This window comes from Leucoraja erinacea, chromosome 4, assembly GCF_028641065.1.
Source record: "Leucoraja erinacea ecotype New England chromosome 4, Leri_hhj_1, whole genome shotgun sequence".
Lineage (NCBI taxonomy): Eukaryota > Metazoa > Chordata > Chondrichthyes > Rajiformes > Rajidae > Leucoraja > Leucoraja erinaceus.
The window spans coordinates 70425189-70444145 of record NC_073380.1 but is presented as its reverse complement, the minus strand read 5'-3'; the positions used below and the strand labels follow the sequence as shown (position 1 = coordinate 70444145).

The 18957-nt window shown below is 41.7% G+C and overlaps 1 protein-coding gene across 3 annotated transcripts in view; it reads left to right on the top strand.

The window, feature by feature from the left end:
* pag1 (phosphoprotein membrane anchor with glycosphingolipid microdomains 1) overlaps window positions 1-18957 on the top strand; it is a 117874-nt gene that overhangs the window by 77013 nt on the left and 21904 nt on the right. For 2 of the 3 annotated variants that reach the window (XM_055634561.1, XM_055634560.1), the window contains exons 2-3: window positions 12038-12238; window positions 18250-18283. In XM_055634561.1, coding sequence (XP_055490536.1) covers window positions 12096-12238; window positions 18250-18283 — 177 coding nt within the window. In that variant the 5' untranslated portion in view covers window positions 12038-12095. Of the gene's footprint in view, window positions 1-12037; window positions 12239-15998; window positions 17500-18249; window positions 18284-18957 lie in introns of those variants that run through there. The other variant, XM_055634562.1, reaches the window with a different exon arrangement.

Below are 18957 nucleotides of genomic sequence, written 5' to 3'. Positions count from 1 at the left end.
GAGAGCATGCAAAAGCAATGTACTAGGACGATTAGTGAAAAACAACAGCTTTTAAATGGAAAAGTGTATCATAATTTAAACTTGCCTCAAGTTTTATTATTAAACATTCATTGGCAGGTTTATCACCACTATACCTTTTCTTGCATAAATGTGTTATAGTTCATATAAAAAGTAAATATGCATGGTGCATTTATATAAACTGATTATTATTTTCATGGGCAATGTATATTTGCTCCTTTGATAATTAGCTATAGCTGTTTTTTATATCTCTATAAATAGACCTTAAAAATATAGGTACACTGCATAGATTTTTGGTATTGTAAATAAAGTTTAGAATGTAATGTCAACTATAACCAAATGCAGTCTGAAGAAGGGTTTTGGCCCGAAACGTTGCCCATTTCCTTCACTCCATAGATGCTGCTGCACCCGCTGAGTTTCTCCAGCATTTTTGTGTACCTGCAGTTATGTATACATTAGATTATAGTCATATACCAAGGTGCAATGAAATACCTTGTCCACATAAAGCACAGGGTGAATGGTTAATAGAGTAATGATAAATGCAACCATAAAGACAAATATGAGTACGAAAATAAAGCAGAATAGTGTGAGATTGTCATGCTAAATCAGAGTGGTGTAAAATAATATTAAAGATACATTAGTGGGATTTAAGAGATTTTTAGATAGGGACATGGTTATGCAGTGACTGGAGGGATATGGATATGTACAGGCAGATAAGATGTGTATTAGCATCTTGTTCAGCACAGACATTGTGGGCCAAAGGGCCTGTTCCTATGCTGTACTATATGTGCTGTTTGCTGTTCAATGTTCTATAATGATAGAATAACTGACTGAGGTAGAGGTAAAGCAGCACCTCTGGGAATGGGGTGTGAAAGAGATGATTGGTTCAGGAGTAAGTGGGGAAGAAGCTGTAGTTAAGTAACCACTCTCTCCGCAGATGATCAAGAGTAAAACATTCGCCATAACAGGCTGAGCTGCAACCAATCAGAATACTTTCCATAGTGCATCTGTAGAAGTTCAAGGGAATCCCCGTGGACATGCCAAACCTCATTTGACACCTAAGAAAGTAAATATTTATTATTTAGCACCACTATACTTTTTTGATCACGGTATCAATGTGAAGGGAGCAGGTTAGGTTGCTGGTAACTTGAAGTCATCAACCATTATTATAGCAGCTATATTGATGAGTATAGGTTCACTGCATAGATTTTCGGTATTGTAAATAAAGTTTAGAATGTAATGTCAACTATAACCAAATGCAGTCTGAAGAAGGGTTTTGGCCCGAAACGTTGCCCATTTCCTTCGCTCCATAGATGCTGCTGCACCCGCTGAGTTTCTCCAGCATTTTGGTGTACCTGCAGTTATGTATAGATTAGACCCCCCCCCCCCCGACCTCCTTGGGTCAAGAACCAAAGCTTAAGTCTCGCTGGCATTAAGAATGAGCTTATTATCCTGTCAACATCACACCAGGTTCTCCACTAGGTTCTTCTTTGTATGTTGTCTCATCCTTGTTGTGGATCCAGCTGGCAATAGTGGTATATCAGCAAGCTTATCAATCGATAAGCTTAGCGATCGAGCTGGCATTGTTTGTATCCACAGAGTCATCAGCATACAAGAGTATGGCACACAACCATGTGGAGCACTAGTGTTGTCAGTTGGGATGGAGGAAATATTATGACCAATTCTAACTGGGTCTGCTGGTCAGGAAGTCCAGATGCCAGTTACAGATGGAGATCTCGAGTCCAAGGTCCAGAAGTTCAGGGATTAATTTATTTGGTAATATTGTGTTGAAGGCTAAGCTATAGTTAACAAATAGCATCTGATATAAGTGTTGTTATTGCCAAGGTGATCCAGGGCTGAATGTTGTACAAGAGAAATGCCATCCTCTACATTTATTTTTACTGCATGTGAATTGCATGGGGTCTAGATTGTCTGAAAGACTGGTGTGGATGTTTGCCAATAATATAACTGTTGCAGCTAAAGTGAATATATCAGTAGCAGTGGGATTTAGTGTGTGTGTGTGTGGCAACTAGAAGATGATTGTTTCTCTGCATGGGTTGCTTTTAATTAAATCTTCAACATGGGATAAATCATAGCTCAAAATATTGGATAAATAGAAATGCAATTTTCAATTATATGGAGACCTGATAAGAAATGTTATTGTGGACAGCTGAAGTACTTCTCGAGCTGTTTGAGTTTTTAATAGCAAGTCAAGTGTTTATTGTCATGTGTCCCAGATAGGACAATGAAATTCTTGCTTGCTGCAGCACAACAGAGTATTGTAAGCATAAATACAGAACAGTTCAGTGTGTATATATCATAGACCATATATATACACAAAAATAAACGGATAAACTGCAATATGCTATTATAGTTCAGAGTTTGTTTGAGGGCGAGTTTAAAAGCCTGATGGCTGTGGGGAAGTAGCTGTTTCTGAACCTGGATGTACCAGATTTCAGACTCCTGTACCTTCTACCTGATGACAGCAGAGAGATGAATGTGTTGCCAGGATGGTGTGGGTCCTTGATGATGATGGCAGCCTTTTTAAGGCAGCAACTGCGATGGTGGGGAGGTCAGAGCCGATGATGGACTGGGCGGTGGTCACAACTTTCTGCAGTCTTTTCCGCTCCTGGACGCTCAAGTTGCCGAACCAAACCACGATGCGATCAGTCAGCATGCTCTCTACTGTGCACCTGTAGAGGTTCAGGAGAGTCCTCTTTGACATACCCACTCTCCGTAATCTTCTCAGGAAGTAGAGGCGCTGATGTGCTTTCTTTACAATTGCATCAGTGTGCTGGGACCAAGAAAAATCTTCGGAAATATGCACGCCCAGGAATTTGAAGTTCTTGACCCTTTCCACCATCGTCCCATTGATATAAACTGGATTGTGGGTCCCTATCCTACCCCTTCCAAAGTCCACAATCTTTTCCTTGGTTTTGCTGGTGTTGAGAGCCAGGTTATTGTGCTGGCACCATTTGGTCAATCGGTCGATCTCACTTCTATACTCTGACTCATCACCATCAGTGAATCATCCCACAAGAGTGGTGTCGTCGGTGAACTTGATGATGGAGTTCGCACTATGTCCGACTACACAGTCATGAGTATAGAGTGAGTACAGAAAGGGGCTGAGCAGCCTTGAGCTGCTCCCGTGCTGGTTGTTATCGAGGATGACCCATTTCCACCAATACGGACAGACTGTGGTCTGTAAACAAGTAAGTCGAGGATCCAATTGCAGATGGATGCGCAGAGACCCAGTTCTGAGCGTTTGGTAACCAGCTTGGAGGGGATGATTGTATTAAATGCCGAGCTGTAGTCAATGAATAACAACCTGACATATGGGTTTTTGTTGTCCATGTGGACCGGAGCGGAGTGGAGAGCTAGTGAGATCGCATCCACCGTTGATCTGTTGTGGCGGTAAGTGAACTGCAGTGGGTCGAGCTTCTTGTCGAGGGAGGAGTTGATATGCGCCATAATCAATCTCTCAAAGCACTTCATCGCCACAGACGTTAGTGCCACTGGTCGATATTCATTGAGGCACGTCACCTTGCTCTTCTTGGGCACCGGTATTATTGATGCCCTTTTAAAGCATAAGTTTTAGTAGGTTTGGAAGTCTAGTGCCAGGCAATTTTTTTGCAAATCATTTCCAGGCTGCAGGGAGATTGCTAAATCATAAGTTAAAGGGGAAGATTGTTGGGCCATTGCTATTAGTACAAAAAAGGAATTGGCTGATTGAAATTTTGGAATCTGGTCTCTTTCTTTCACAGATGTCTCTACCTTCCAGTTATCCAACAATCCTCTGCCAGTTATTTAGATAAGAAATATGCACTCAATTTGCTCCCAAATTTCTAATTCTCTGTTCAGCCTTCCATTTATCACTTCAATGGTGCCACTCTTGGCCCTCTCACTGCTTATTATCAACGGTTCTCAACAAATCATTCATTCTAATCTGTCAAGTCTGTGACAAAACTAGCTCACCCAACAGTTATCCAGTCTGGTTCCTCAATGTCATATCTGGCTTAGATATTATTGTAATTATTGGCAGCCAAAACTGTGATGGCCTTTCTCCAGAACAAGCTAACTCCACAACCAAATTCCCCCCTGGCTGGGCCATCTGTAAGAAATAAGCACAGCTCAGGGTTTTTTTTTGGTTTCCATCAGTGCAGCTGCCTCGCCTACTCTTACACTCTGGCTAGTGCACTGTCAATGGTACAATTCCAGCAGTGGTTTCTTTCCTTAAACAACATCAAAACTCTCTGAAACAGCAGCTGCACTGTTAACCATTAACATTTGGAACATTAAGCATCACAACACACTCTGTGCTGCAGTTAGTCTTTTATTGGAACTCTGGCCACTGAACACAACAGCTCGGTTTACTTCTGTGATGGAATGAAAGGTACGCCAGGAATTATTCTTATTTGGCATTTAAAAAAATTAAGTAACCAGACTGAGAAGTGTCAGCAGTGCAAGGTTTACAGGGATACGATCCAAATGCAGGCAAATGAAAATAGGCACCCAGGTTGGCGTGGATGAGTTGGGCTGAAGGGCCTGTTTCAGGTTGTAAGACACTGACTCTAAGGCATCTTTTAAAAAGAGTAAGATTTGCAGGATAATTACAGAAAAGGTTGCTCACCTTTTCGTTTTTTTTGTCTACCAGTGTCCCCCAGTATGGCAATGGATTTCTACTTAAATTATTCTGAGATTGTTATGTGGTCTACCTCATATTTTGTTCTTCCTATAACGAAACTGTCCTAATTTTAGCCTTGGAGTTCCTTCCAGTAGTTTGAATTGGTGTTCATTAGTTGTACAACCAAAATGTAAAGTAATATTCTATGATTGCATTTTACACTCTTACATTAAGCAATCTTGGATATACTTTGAATTATTACTTACCATAAACTCCTAATGTTGGTCATGTGTTGATGTAATTTTCCATGATAAATAGCACTAGGTAAGATTTATTATTTGAACCGTTAGCAATTGCAGAGGAATGTCACTGGTCTTTAAAACAAATTCCAGGGATTAGATTACCAAGAGTAGTTTAAAAAAAGTAACTATCATGAGTGCATTGTATTCAAAGTGACCTATTTATCACAACCCCCGGTTGTGTCATAATCATGCTGGAACGGAATCAAAATAATTAAGAACGTGGATTCTGCAATGCTGGAAAGATAGTACCATACCCTATCATTATCATTCATTTGGTACATTCAGACTTTTCTGCAAGTTAAACCTCAACCCCCCCAAGTGGATGGGTGCCTCCTAAAAGCAGTTTTGTACTTGGAACATAAAATTATAGAGAGCCATACAGAGTGGAAACAGGCCCTTAGACTCAACGTGTCCATGCCAGATCCAGAATGCTTAGGCAAGATAGTTACACTTGCCTGCCCCTTGCCCATATTCCTCTCAATCTTTTGTATCTTTGTACCTGTCTAACTGTCCTTTAAATGTAGTAATTCTATCCAACTCTGCCATTACCTCTGACTGCTTTTTACACGTATATACCACTTTCCATCTGGGGGTAAAAGTTGCCCCCTGGGTATATTTTAAATCATTCCCCTCTCACCTTAAACCTATGCTCTTTAACCTTACCTATGCCCTTCATGATTTTATAGGGGTCACCCCTCAGCCTGCAGCTCTGCAGGGAAAACGTATTAGCCTATCCAGACTCTACTTGTAGCTTAAACCCTTCAAACCTTGTAATATCCTTGAAATGGCAATTTCTTAACTTTCCAATGTCTAACTTTTGATAGCCATTACTACTCGAGGATGTAGAAGAGATATAGCTTACACACTAGTAGATAGTAAAAACAAATCTTCCAGTCATTATTTCTTGATTAATTGGTCCTTTATTAAAGTAGTACAAACAAAGAAATAATTCATATCGGGTATTTCTTATTCCAATACAAATTGTAACTTTTCGTTCTTCCTAATTGTTTCATCCGTGTCGTGCGGCGTTGCATCGTGTGATTAAAAACTGCTGTTTCAACCATCCCATGAGGCTTAACTGCCTCCCAATCTCTGTGGCTACGCTAGCTGCCTCAGATGTAGACACGCCCTTCTACGTATCAAATCCCACCCACAAGCAAACAAAAAAGATAAGCCTAGAAATATCTAAACATGGCTAAAATATACTAACAGTAACTAACTTAAGTATAAATGGCTCCTACAATCCTACGTCATTTTTGCACCCTTTACAGTTTAATAATGTCCTCCTTGTAGTAGGATATGCAGTTTACAGTTTAATAACATCCATATGGAAAGGTATATCTCCATCTTGCTCTTTCTTATTTCTCTTGTTTCCTCTTGCACTCCTTTGGTAGTTTAGGGGTCTTTTCCTTTCTTTCTTTTATTTTACTTCCTTTTCTTCATTCTCCTCTTTTTTTCTTTTTTGTGATTTAGGTTTCAATGTTAAAAATGAAGCTGTACAATAATTGTATAACTGTCATGTCGATCGCCTTATTCCTGTACAATTGCTTCTAATAAAATTAATTCAAAAAAGAAAGAAAGAAAGAAAATAATAACATCCTCCTTATAGTAGCCTCCTTATATTAGGCCTCCAAATGTGGCCTGGTCAAATGAGGTCTTCGACAGTGTAACTCTTGTATTCAATACCCTGACCGATGAAGGCAACTATGTCAAATGATGTCTTCACTTGTGTTACCACTTTCTGTTCTACAAAACTCCTCGGGATATACCATTGACTATGCAAGTCCAGTCCTGGTTTGCCCAACCAAATTGCGGTGTCTCGCTTTTATCTGACTTAAACTCCATCTTCCCTTCCTTGGCCCATTTTCCCAGTTGATCAAGATCCATCCGGTTGTAATCATAGATAAGCACCACATGCATCGGTCTGAAGATGAATCCCGACCCGAAATATCACCTATCCATGTTGTCCAGGGGTGCTGCCTGACCTGATGAGTTACTCCAGCATTTAGTGTCTTTCCTTGGTAAACCAGCATATGCAGTTCCATGTTTCTACATTCTAACCAACTCTACTGTCCATTGTGCCACCAATTTTAGTGTCACCCGCAAACTTGCTAACCATACATCCAAATCGTTAATATAAATATTAAAACAACAGTAGGCCCTGTGGTACACTTAATACAGGCCTTCAATCTGAAAAACTACACTCTACCTCCCTTTGTTTCCTATTTTTGGATCCAATTGTCTAGCTCACCTTAGATATCAGAGATCTAACCTTCTCAGACCAACCAACCATGTCAAATTCACCTTGTCAAAATTTTAAATATAGCAAAGTGCTCTGTAATTATGTATTGTCTTTCAACTATAATGCAGACTGGTCTATGAATATGGAAGCTACTTATCTCAAGCATGCTTGTTAAGCTTCAATGAAATGTTTTGGAGGCAAAAAGAGAGGGGAAAATAAATACCCTTTCCACAATCTATTTGTTCATAATTGTTTCCAGTATTTATTTCACACATTTACCTCACTGAAGAAGCATATTCAGTTGACGTATTTACAACATGACTGCTTTCAAATGATTTTGGACATTGACCAGGAAACGTAATGGATACAAAAATATGCCTGAGTAAAATCAGATGAAACTTCTCAAATTTCTCAAGGTTGAGGACAAGGAAGCAGTGTTGCTGTTTCAAAGTAGCTGAACTTATTCATCAAGCAGGAAATGTAAAATTTGAATTGCATGCCTTTTGTTTCCTGAAGGAAGTTACACTTGATTTATCAAGTAGGATTAAAAAGTATATATATTTGAGCAAATTTATTTAATTGATTAAAATATGTATTGCATTATGAATCTATCGTAAATAATGCTGCAGAGTGCAGGTGATTATGTTTGTTCATAGTTAGAAGAGTTTCTTGTTTGACTTCTTTTGCAAAGTCTAATGCTGATTAACATCAAAGGCAAATCGGCACAACATTTACTATATATATTTTAATGATTTGGACAAGGGAATTGAATGCAACATCTCCATGTTTGCGGACGACACGAAGCAGGGGGCACATTAGCTGTGAGGAGGATGCTAGGAGGCTGCAAGGTGACTTGGATAGGCTGGGTGAGTGGGCAAATGCATGGCAGATGCAGTATAATGTGGATAAATGTGAGGTTATCCACATTGGTGGCAAAAACAGGAAAGTAGACTATTATCTGAATGGTGGCCGATTAGGAAAAGGGGAGATGCAACAAGACCTGGGTGTCATGGTACACCAGTCATTGAAAGTAGGCATGCAGGTGCAGCAGGCAGTGAAGAAAGCGAATTGTATGTTAGCATTCAAAGCAAAAGGATTTGAGTATAGGAGAAGGGAGGTTCTACTGCAGTTGTACAGGGTCTTGGTGAGACCACACCTGGAGTATTGCGTACAGTTTTGGTCTCCTAATCTGAGAAAAGACATTCTTGCCATAGAGGGAGTACAGAGAAGGTTCACCAGACTGATTCCTGGGATGTCAGGACTTTCATATGAAGAAAGACTGGATAGACTTGGCTTGTACTCGCTAGAATTTAGAAGACAGAGGGGGGATCTTATAGAAACTTACAAAATTCTTAAGGGGTTGGACAGGCTAGATGCAGGAAGATTGTTCCCGATGTTGGGGAAGTCCAGAACAAGGGGTCACAGTTTAAGGATAAGAGGGAAATCTTTTAGGACTGCGATGAGAAAAACATTTTTCACACAGAGAGTGGTGAATCTCTGGAATTCTCTGCCACAAAAGGTAGTTGAGGCCAGTTCATTGGCTATATTTAAGAGGGAGTTAGATGTGGCCCTTGTGGCTAAAGGGATCAGGGGGTATGGAGAGAAGGCAGGTACAGGATACTGAGTTGGATGATCAGCCACGATCATATTGAATGGCGGTGCAGGCTCGAAGGGCCGAATGGCCTACTCCTGCACCTAATTTCTATGTTTCTATGTTTCTAAATGAAATGTAGTGTCATCTAGAAAGAACTTTGTTTTGAAAAGAAATGTGAGCACTTTGGTACTGGCCCTCAAATTAGATCTTCTTATCTATCATGTAATAATAAAACATACTTTATCCTGGAGTGCATGATGTGTACCTTGGACAATGAAATACATGCACTAGAATACATATAGTAAGATGGGTTATACACTAAACCGTATGCTTAAACAAATACTGGAAACAATTATGAGTCCATTGAACTCATAAGAATCTCCTGTATTTTGCTAATGCTGGACAAAAGTTTTCCCCTTTGTATAGGACGGACTTGTAACCAGTAAAAGGGAAGTGACCGAGGAATTAAACAAATATTACATTACATTACATATCTCATGCCAAAACATCATCTTCTATGAAGACATGTGCACAAAAGACCTGCCAGAAACAGGTGAAAACCAAGAGACTCATGAGAATGAGACACCAAAGGAAATAATTAGAGGTTTTAAAAAAGCACCAGATGAGGCTAAAAGCGAATTACCCCAGGGGCCTGATGAGTTGCAATTATGAAATAAGTGGCTTGAGAGGAAATTGATATTTTCGTAATCTTCCTAGATGCTAGATTCCAGAATGGTTCTTGTAAATTTGTGGGTGATAAATGGCATTCCTATTTAAGTAAGAAAATGGGGAACTACTAAACTGTTAGCACAACATTGGTAATGGGGAAAATGCTTGCATTTATAATAAAAGATATGTTATGAAGATACCTGGAAATATATAATAGGATTGAGCATGGTCAACTTGGACATTGAAGGGAAATCACTTGAGATAAGATAAGATAAGATACATTTATTGTCATTTGGACCCCTTGAGGTCCAAACGAAATGCCGTTTCTGCAGCCATACATACAAACACATAGACCCAAGACACAACATAATTTACATAAACATCCATCACATCGCTGTGATGGAAGGCCAAATAAACTTATCACTCCACTGCACTCTCCCCCCCCCCTCATGTCAGAGTCAAAGTCAAAGACCCGGCTGGCGATGGCAATTGTCCCGCGGCCATTTAAGCCACGCCGGGTGGTGCAAGGTCGCACACCGGGTCTTGGTGTTGGAGCCCCCGGTGTGCGCTCGCAGAGTCCCGCGGCCATTCCCAGCCGCGCGGGGCGGTGATGTTAGGCCCCGCTCCAGGAGCTCTTCAACCCCGCAACTCGGGCGGGAGAAGTCGCCGTTGCGAGAGCCCTGAAAAGCGGTCTCCCTCCAGGGAGCCGCGGGCTCCCGGTGCCGCCGTCCACAGACCTGTTGTTGGGGCCTCCGACTCTCCGGTCGGGCCGCAGCAGCAGCAGCAGCAGCGCTCCTCCACCGCTCCAACCGTTCCGGACTCGGCCAGCCCCGCGACGGCGACGGTGAGTTGTAGCACCAGAGTCCCCGGCTTCTTCCTGTTGGAGGCCGCTCCTCGTTGCGGCCCCAACGACAACGGAAACCTGACGAGAAAAGGTCGGGTCTCCAGTGCAGGGAGAGATTTAAAAAGTTTCCCCCCCCCCCCTCCCACCCCCCCACACACACACCCCAACAAAAATATAACAAAAACTACATTAAAACACAGACAAAAAATAATAAAACGCGGACAGACTGCAGAGGCCGCTGCTGGCCAGAGCCGCGCCGCCTACCGGAAGGCTATTCTATTGGAGTTATTTGAGGATGTTTTTAGTTTTAAAGATACAGCACGGATGCTGGCCCTTCGGCCTACTGAAACTGCGCCGACCAGCGATCCCCGCACATTAACACTATCCTTCATTAGGGACAATTTACCAAACCAATTAACCTGCAAACCTGTACGTCTTTGGAGTGTGGGGGGAAACCGAAGTTCTCGGAGAAAACCCACGCAGGTCACGGGGAGAATGGAATAGAATACTTTATTGTCACATGTGACAAGGCACAGTGAAATTCTTTGCCTGCATACCCAAGGTATGCAAAGGAAGGTACAAACTCCATACAAACAGCACCATCAGGTCAGGATCGAACCCGGGTCTCTATCGCTGTCAGGCAGCAACTCAACCGCTGCGCCACAGTGCTGACCAGGGATCTAGGGAGAAACCAGTTCAAGTGGTGCATTTGGATTTTCAGAAGACTTGATGTGGTTGCACACAGGAGGTTAATGAACAATGATCAGTGTATTATAACATATCCAGGTGTGGATTAAGAATTGATTAACAGAAAACAAAGGGTTCTTCTCAGGCTCGCAGATGGTGCAGGGATTTCCATTCACATTCTGTAACAATGATTTGGATTTGGACACAAAATGCAAGATTTCCATCTTATTGGTCTCATAAAATCAAGCAAGAGCATCAATAATGAGATTCAAAAGAGACTTGATTGGAATTTAAGTTAGTTAATTAATGGCATGGTATATGGACCATAACATAGAAAGAAAACACATTTTCTTTTTTAATGAGGTGATGGGGAATGCTGATGTTCAAGACTCTATCTGAAGTCACTGAAAAATGGGTAGGCATAGCAGACAAATTGAAGGACAAGTATGTTGGCCGTGATTGCTTAAGGATTAGAGTTCAAGAGAAAACATGTCTTACTATGTGCATGCAGGCCCTTGGTTGGACCATATTTTGAGTATTTTGCACAGTTCAGGTCTTTCAGATTGCTTTAGAACATGTGCGACAAGGCTTTACCAGATAGATTCCCAGAATGGCACATCAGTTGTGAGGGGCAATTGAATAGACTCTATTACTTGGAGCTTAGAAGAATGAAAGGTGACATATTAAAGGGATCAACATTTTTGATCTGAGGTGAATATTTCCTCTGGACAATGAGCCTAGAACCAAGATTCAGTTTCAATGATATAGGGTGTTTACGACTGAGATGAGAGATTTCTTCACTTGGAGGGTGATAACATTTTGGTATTCTCTATCTCATTGTCCTGTGGAGGCTTAATAAATGTTTTACTGGAATTGAGGGATATTGGGGTCAGGGCAGGAAAGTTATACTTTGGAAACAGAATATCAGTCGTGATTTTGCCGAATGGCAGGACAGACTTGGGGAACTGAACGGCCTTGTTATTGCTCCTGTTATGCTGTCTTATTTAAATTGCACAAATTTATTAATCAGAATTTTTCTGCTTTTCACATATTGCAGGTAAGAAGAAGATTACTACACTGATGTCATTGGGTGGTCACCATCACCTGCCTTTCTAATGGCTCCAAACTCTGTTATCGTCATTGGACCTATCCCAGGATTAATTAACAGTGGACAAGATATTTTCTGGGGTCTACTTGCCTTAGCTTGTGCCTTTTTGGTCCTGTCTGTTTTCCTTTTTCTGTGCAGTATCTGTGACAGGTAAGAAAAACAAAACTTAACTTATAAAATAGTTTGCACCAGTTCAGAATCCAATCGGCAGCTTTTCTTTTTCTCAATATCACGTTTGTGCAACTCTGAGCAAAAATTTGGAGTGTTTAATGACTGCACTGTGGTAATTAAGAAACAGAACCGTTCCAAACTTGTTCCCTGCTCCAGAGAAAGGAGAATTCACCAGAGAAAGTGAATTCATTTTAATTATCTCCTAAAAATGCTCATAGTAGCGAGGCCATCAGTGACCTAGATTTCATTGTTTATAGTAAGGTTTTTGGAACATTATGGGCAGAAGATTAAAGAGCTTATGTGGAGAAGCCGGTCTTCTAATAATTTGCTATTGATCTCTTGGTTTGTAAAATCTGCCCTGAACAGAATTCGCTGTGGATGCAGCAAGTGGATAAACCTTTTCCTTTTTGAGATTGTCAATACAGACATGCAGTAGATGGCAGTCTGGTTATAATTCTTCCAAGCAAACATGAAAATTTGACAACTCGCTCTTATTATTGAATGACTAGTGATGGTCTACCCGAGGTTTGGAGCAAGCAGCCAACAACTAGGATGCATCACCCATGGTCAATCATGACCGAGAGGGGCCTACGTAGTGATGGTCTAAACATCCATCTGAACAATAAATATTCATGTTGACAGAAATCTTTTGAGCTTCTATTCAAGGTCCAGCGTTTGGCAAGACATTTCCATTGCTTAAATGTGCCGGCACCAGTATTTTTAAATATATTTGGTATTATATTACATAGAAGTAAAAATGAATAATCCAATTATATATACAGTAGCCAAAATCCACTCATTTGAATATTCATTTGGTAATCTTCTCTAAATCCTACTTTCTTTCGTGGAACAAATGCAATTTCCCTATCATGGCGCTTATTTGCATGAAACAAACACAGTCTAGTATTGGTTTATTATTGTCACATGGACTGAGACACAGTGAAAAGCTTTTGTTTGCTTGTGATCCAGTCAAATCGAATTATGCTCTGCAAGAGTACAATCAAGCTGCACACAATTACAACAGGCAGTGCAAAGAGAAAAATACCAGAGTGTAGAATGTAATATTAAAGCAATAGTTTTACAGTTGCGGAGAAAGATCTGCAATGAGGCAGGTTGAAAGTTCGGGACTGCAGCCTAGTTTATGGGAGGACCATTCAGTAATCTGATGACAGCAAGGAAGAAATAGTTCCGGTATTTGGTGATACAAACTTTTAAGCTTTTGTATCCTCTGCCTGACTGGAGAGGGAATGTGTAGGAAGGAACTGCAGATGCTGATTTAAACTGACGATAGACACAAAATGCTGGAATAACTCAGTGGAACAGGCAGCATCTGTGAAGAGAAAGAATGAGTAGCGTTTCGGGTTGAGACCCTTCTTCGGTCTGAAGAAAGGTCTCTACCGAAACGTCACCCATTCCTTCTCTACTGAGATGCTGCCTGTCCTGCTGAATTACTCCAGCATTCCCTGTCTATCTTCGGAGAGTTGGGAATGACTGATGTGAAAAAGGTCCTTCATTTGTTGGCTGCTTTCCCAAGGCTGCGAGAAATGTAGATGTGATCAATGGTGGGGAGGCTGGTCTGTGTGATGGACTGGGATACATCCATGAGTGTGATTTCTTGTGGGCTTGGGCAGAGATATTCCAAACCAAGCTGTGATGCTTTCTGATAGTATGATTTTTATGGTGCATCTGCAGAAATTGGTAGGTGTCAGTGTGGACATGCTGAGCTTCCTTTTGTTTTCTGAGGAAGTAGAGGTTCCGATGTGTCTTCTTCGCCATAGCTTCAATGTGCTAGGTCCAGGACATGTTGCTGGTGATATTTATCCTTCGGAACTTGAAGCTACCCACCATCTCCACTTTAGTACCATTGACGATGAAGTCAATAATTAGCTCCTTGCTGACATTGATGGGCAGGTTGTTATCTTGACACCATGTTACTAAACACACTCTCTTTCCTGTAGTATCTCACCATTGTTTGCTATCTGGCCCACTATAATTATGTCACCTGCAAGCTTGAAATGAAATAGATCAGAATTTGGCTGCATAGTGCTGAGTGTATAAGGGGCTGAATGCATCTGTATGTGTTGAGAATTATTGTGGAGGACATTTTTTTGGAAATTCGTACTGGTTGTAGTTTTCTTTCGAACAGGAAGTCAAGGATCTAGTGGAAGAGGGAGGTACTGTCTACTATGTCTGAGAGGTTGGGGAGATGCATTTTCTTGGCAATATGATGTTGACGGCATAGCTACAAGCAATCTATAGTCTACTGCAGATGTCTGTCTATATGTTATCTATATGTTCCAGCAATGAGCGCAGGACTAGAGAGATGACGTCTGCCATGGACCTGTTCCAACAGTAGGCAAAAGGCAGTGGAAGAAGCTTTCTGGAAGGCGGGAGTTTGTGTCACACCGGCCTCTCAAAGCATTTTATGATAGTGGACGTCAGAGCCTCTGACAGTGGTCATTAAGGCCACAACCTTGCTCTTCATTGGTGTCAGGTTGATAGTGGTGTTCTTAAAGCAGGTAGGAACTCAGAATAAATTAGGAAGAGGTTAACCATGTCTGTGAATATGGTCTGAGCAGGTCCTGGGACTTCATCCAGTCCAGTTGTTATCTTGGGTTCACTTTCAGGAAGGCTGGTCTGACACCAGTGACCATGGGTTTATGTGCACCACGGGGTCTCTGGGCAGGTTGTTTCATTGCAGTGACCTTCTGTTCAATGCGAGCATAGAATGCATTGAGTTGTCGGTGATACTGCTTCACTTTGTCACCGTTATGCTGTGAAAACCTTGCCACAATTGATGGTAGTCCATGTGGTTATCCTGGGAATCTAGCTTTGTCCAGAGCTCCCTCTCGCCAACCTTGACGGCTTTGCGGAGATCATAATTTGGGATCAATCGACTTGAACACTGCAGACATAGACCTCGGAGACACAAGAAATGTGGATGCAGGAATCTGGAGCAAAACACAAACTATTGGAGGAACCCAGCAGGCCAGGCAGCATCTGTGGAGGGAAGGCACAGATGACATTTTGGTTGGGAACCCTTCTTCAGACTTGGACTTCACCTGGGAATGGACGTGGTTCGTCCATGGTTACCGTTTGGAGAAGAATCATATTGACTTTATTGGCATTCCTTTATTGACTTGCTGATGAGGTGTGTGATGTCAGTGGCGTTCTCATTTAGATTGGCTTCAGAGTTTTTGTAAAGGAACATGTCCACCAACTCAAAACCAATTGTGAAGGATTTCATGCTAGAAGTATCTTTGATTGTTGTATAGCTGTGGTTGAGGGTGTTTGGACATTTGGTGGGACGGAAGATGAGCTGACAGTATCTTGGTACACAATCCTGAGGTTGGCCTGGTGGAAGGCTCCACCTATTATGAAAGCAGCCCTGGGGTGCTTTGTTTCAAGGCTCTTGGTCACAGCAGTTCATCCAGGGCAAGCTTAGTTTCTGGCAAGCTTTACACTGTGGTTTCTGACCAGCCCAATGACTTGACTAGGAAACAGCCGCTAACCTTGCCCCATGATGGTGTACAGTCCAACAGATGAAGTGAGAAGCCTTTGAGTTGCATGACACAGACAGATGAAGCAGGTGTGAGCCATGTCTCTGTGAAGCAGAGCACACAACAGTCTCTCAGTTCCCTAAAGAAGGTGAGACTCATTTTAAGTTTATTCATCTTGTTTTCAATGATTTGGTTTTGCCAGGAGTACATTGGGGAGAAGAGGGGGGATGGGATGGGGTGAGGAGAAGTGGGAGACAAGGGCTTGAAATCACTGTCTTATCTGTGGACCAGTGCTTTTCCCAAACTATTTTAGGTAAGTGGCTACTTTCGGTTGGGCCCCGAAGACAGTGTGCAGAGTTGCAGGTTCCATGACGTCGATGGGTGTGTTCAATGGGTCTTCTTCATTCGTGTCAATATTCCATGTTTCAAATGTTGACATCGCTGTCATCGTCCGTCCTGAAAAGGATGCAAGCTTCCGGCGACAATCAGTGGGAGCCATCACTTGTTGCAATAGTTTCTGATGCTGTCTGCTCTCGATGAGATCCAAAGTTCCAGAAAAGGATGCAGATTTAACCAATCTTGGGAATGGATATTGTGGGGATGAGAAGAGTGTAGTTAAGAGGTCAGAAGCACAGGAATAATACGATGGGGAAGGTGCTGCATTGGAAATCATGGGATGCCCATTGATCCCAGTGGATGCTGTTTTGGGGGGAATTATGTAGGTTAGAATGGAATGTGAGCAGCAGGAAAGTACAGCTATTCTCAATGCCTCCAGCTGTGCTATAAAGGTCCTTGCATATTGAATCAGGCTACATTCATTTTACCCGATGAATTTCCCAAGAACCAAGAATGACCAGTTAAAATAGAAATCCTATAAAACCAGTGGTATAGTGTCCTTAAAAAGATTTAACAATGCACATGCCAATGAAGAGGGATTAGATTGCCCTTCTCTCCCTCCACCTTTCTTGTATGATTTATTGCCCTATTAAGATCTACACTTCCTTTGAGTAATGAACTGATGTGATGTTAGAAATAACACAGAATCAATATTTTCTCTCTACTATAATGAACGGTTTGTTTGGAAAGTAATAGGAACTTCAGAGCTTTGTTTTCCTTCTCTCATCACCCAGGCGACAGAGGGGTGTGGGGGCTTATGTGCAATTGTGTTGTCCCAACACTTTGCCTGACCGAAGGTGAAATAAAGTCCAGCAGTTCAACAAATGTTTCTGGATTATAAGTGCTGTCCATCGTGACCGAACCTGAAGTTAGTAATCTTGTGATCCATTTAAATTGAGTCGACCTCATTGTAATCGTCTTGCAGAGAAGGAAAGATTATGGGCACAAAAAGCTGGAGTAACACAGCCGGTCAGACAGCATCTCAGGAGAAAAGAATAGGTGACGTTTCGGGTTGAGGCCCTTCTTCATACAGTCAGGGGAAAGGGACACGGGAGGTACAGAAGAAAGATAGGATGAATGAATTAAAATTATGCAAAAACTAACGATGATCGAGGAAAGGTGCAGCCCACAATGGTCTACTGTTGGCTGTGAGGTAGGTGATAACGAGTTATACAGGCAGTGAAACTGATCAGGAAAACAGTGAAACTAGTACGACGACTAGCGTTGGGGAGAGACGGAGATAGAGGGGAAGCATGGGTTACTTAAAATTTGAGAAATCAATATTCATACTGCTGGGCTGTAAGCTGCCTCACTCTGACAATGGAGAAGGCCCAGGACACAAAGGTCAGTATGGGAAGGGGAGTTAGTGTTTTGCAACCAGGAGATCACCGATGCCAAGGTGGACTGTTCAGTGAAATGATTGCCCAGTCTACGCTTGGTCTCGCCAATATATAGGAGTCCACACTTGGAACAGCGATTACAGTAGAAGAGGTTGGAGGAGGTGCAAGCTCTGCTTCACCTGAAAGGGCTGTCAGGGTCTCTGGATGGAGATATAGGGACAGGTGATGCATCTCCTGCGGTAGCAGCACAAGGTACCTGGGGAGGGGGTGGTTTGGGTGAGCAGGGATGAAAAGGGATGCGGAGGAAACAGTCTCTGCGGAAAGTATAGAGATGGGAAGATGTGACTAGTGGTGGGATCAGGTGGCGGAAATGTCAGGAGATTATGTGCTGTATGTAATGCTTGATATGGGAGGACTAGGGGGACTGTCTCTGTTGCGACTTGGCAGAGGGAGCTGCGGAATACCGAGGAGACGTGCGAGGGCCTCATTTATGATGAAAGAGAGGATCCCCCATTACCTAAAGAATTTCTTTCAAGCCATAATCCCTGTTTGTAAAGGGAATTTTGAGATTATGTTTTTAACTGAACCATTTTGGTCGTTTGTATTGATTATTGAGCTGGATCGTGGAGCATTGAAACAAGTTTCATCACAATGCACTTTTCACTTCCATAACTGGGCAAAGGAAACTCATCAAATGTGTTTTAAAAAAAACATTTTTAAAGCTGTAATGATGAATTTGCCTTTCTACTTACAGGCCCCCAGAGGATGATGTGCATTTAATGAGTGTGGTAAGTGTATCACAACCCTCAGTATTCTGTTGATGCATTCATGTCTTTCCCTTTTTATCCATGTCCCCAATATCTCAAATTTAATCTTTTTGTTCTCGTGTTTGGAACAAAGCCCATTCAGTCCATTCACTCTGTTTGGTGTGCTATCTCTTTCAACCCTCCCTCCCCCACATCAACCTTGCTTCTCCATTTTATTGATTCTGCTCTGCCTGGTTACTGTTTATTGTGCATCTTTTCATCAATTTAAATCTAAACCCACATGATTAAATGTTGACTTTTAATGATAAATTATATTCATTTTCTATTTTTAATTAATCTTGCTGGCACACATTGTTCTAATCTTTATGGCAACGTCCAATCTCTTGAGCCAATCGTTAAACATAAAAAAGTAAACAAAATTATTAATCATCCAATCCACATTTTTATGGCATTTCCAACTCTTGCCTTTACGTTGTAAATCTGTAATTTTTAAATTGTCAATGGAGTTCAGCAAAGTTCTATATCTTGGCATTTGGATCGGTATACTGCAAGTTTAATTTTATTTCCAAAATGATTAGTTACCTTCTAGACGAATCTGTGAATGAAACATTTTAGAAGGCTTTTTAGTCTGTCAGCATTACATATGTGAAAATGGGATTGTTGTTTTATTCGCTTTCACTGCTCCAACAGTCAAT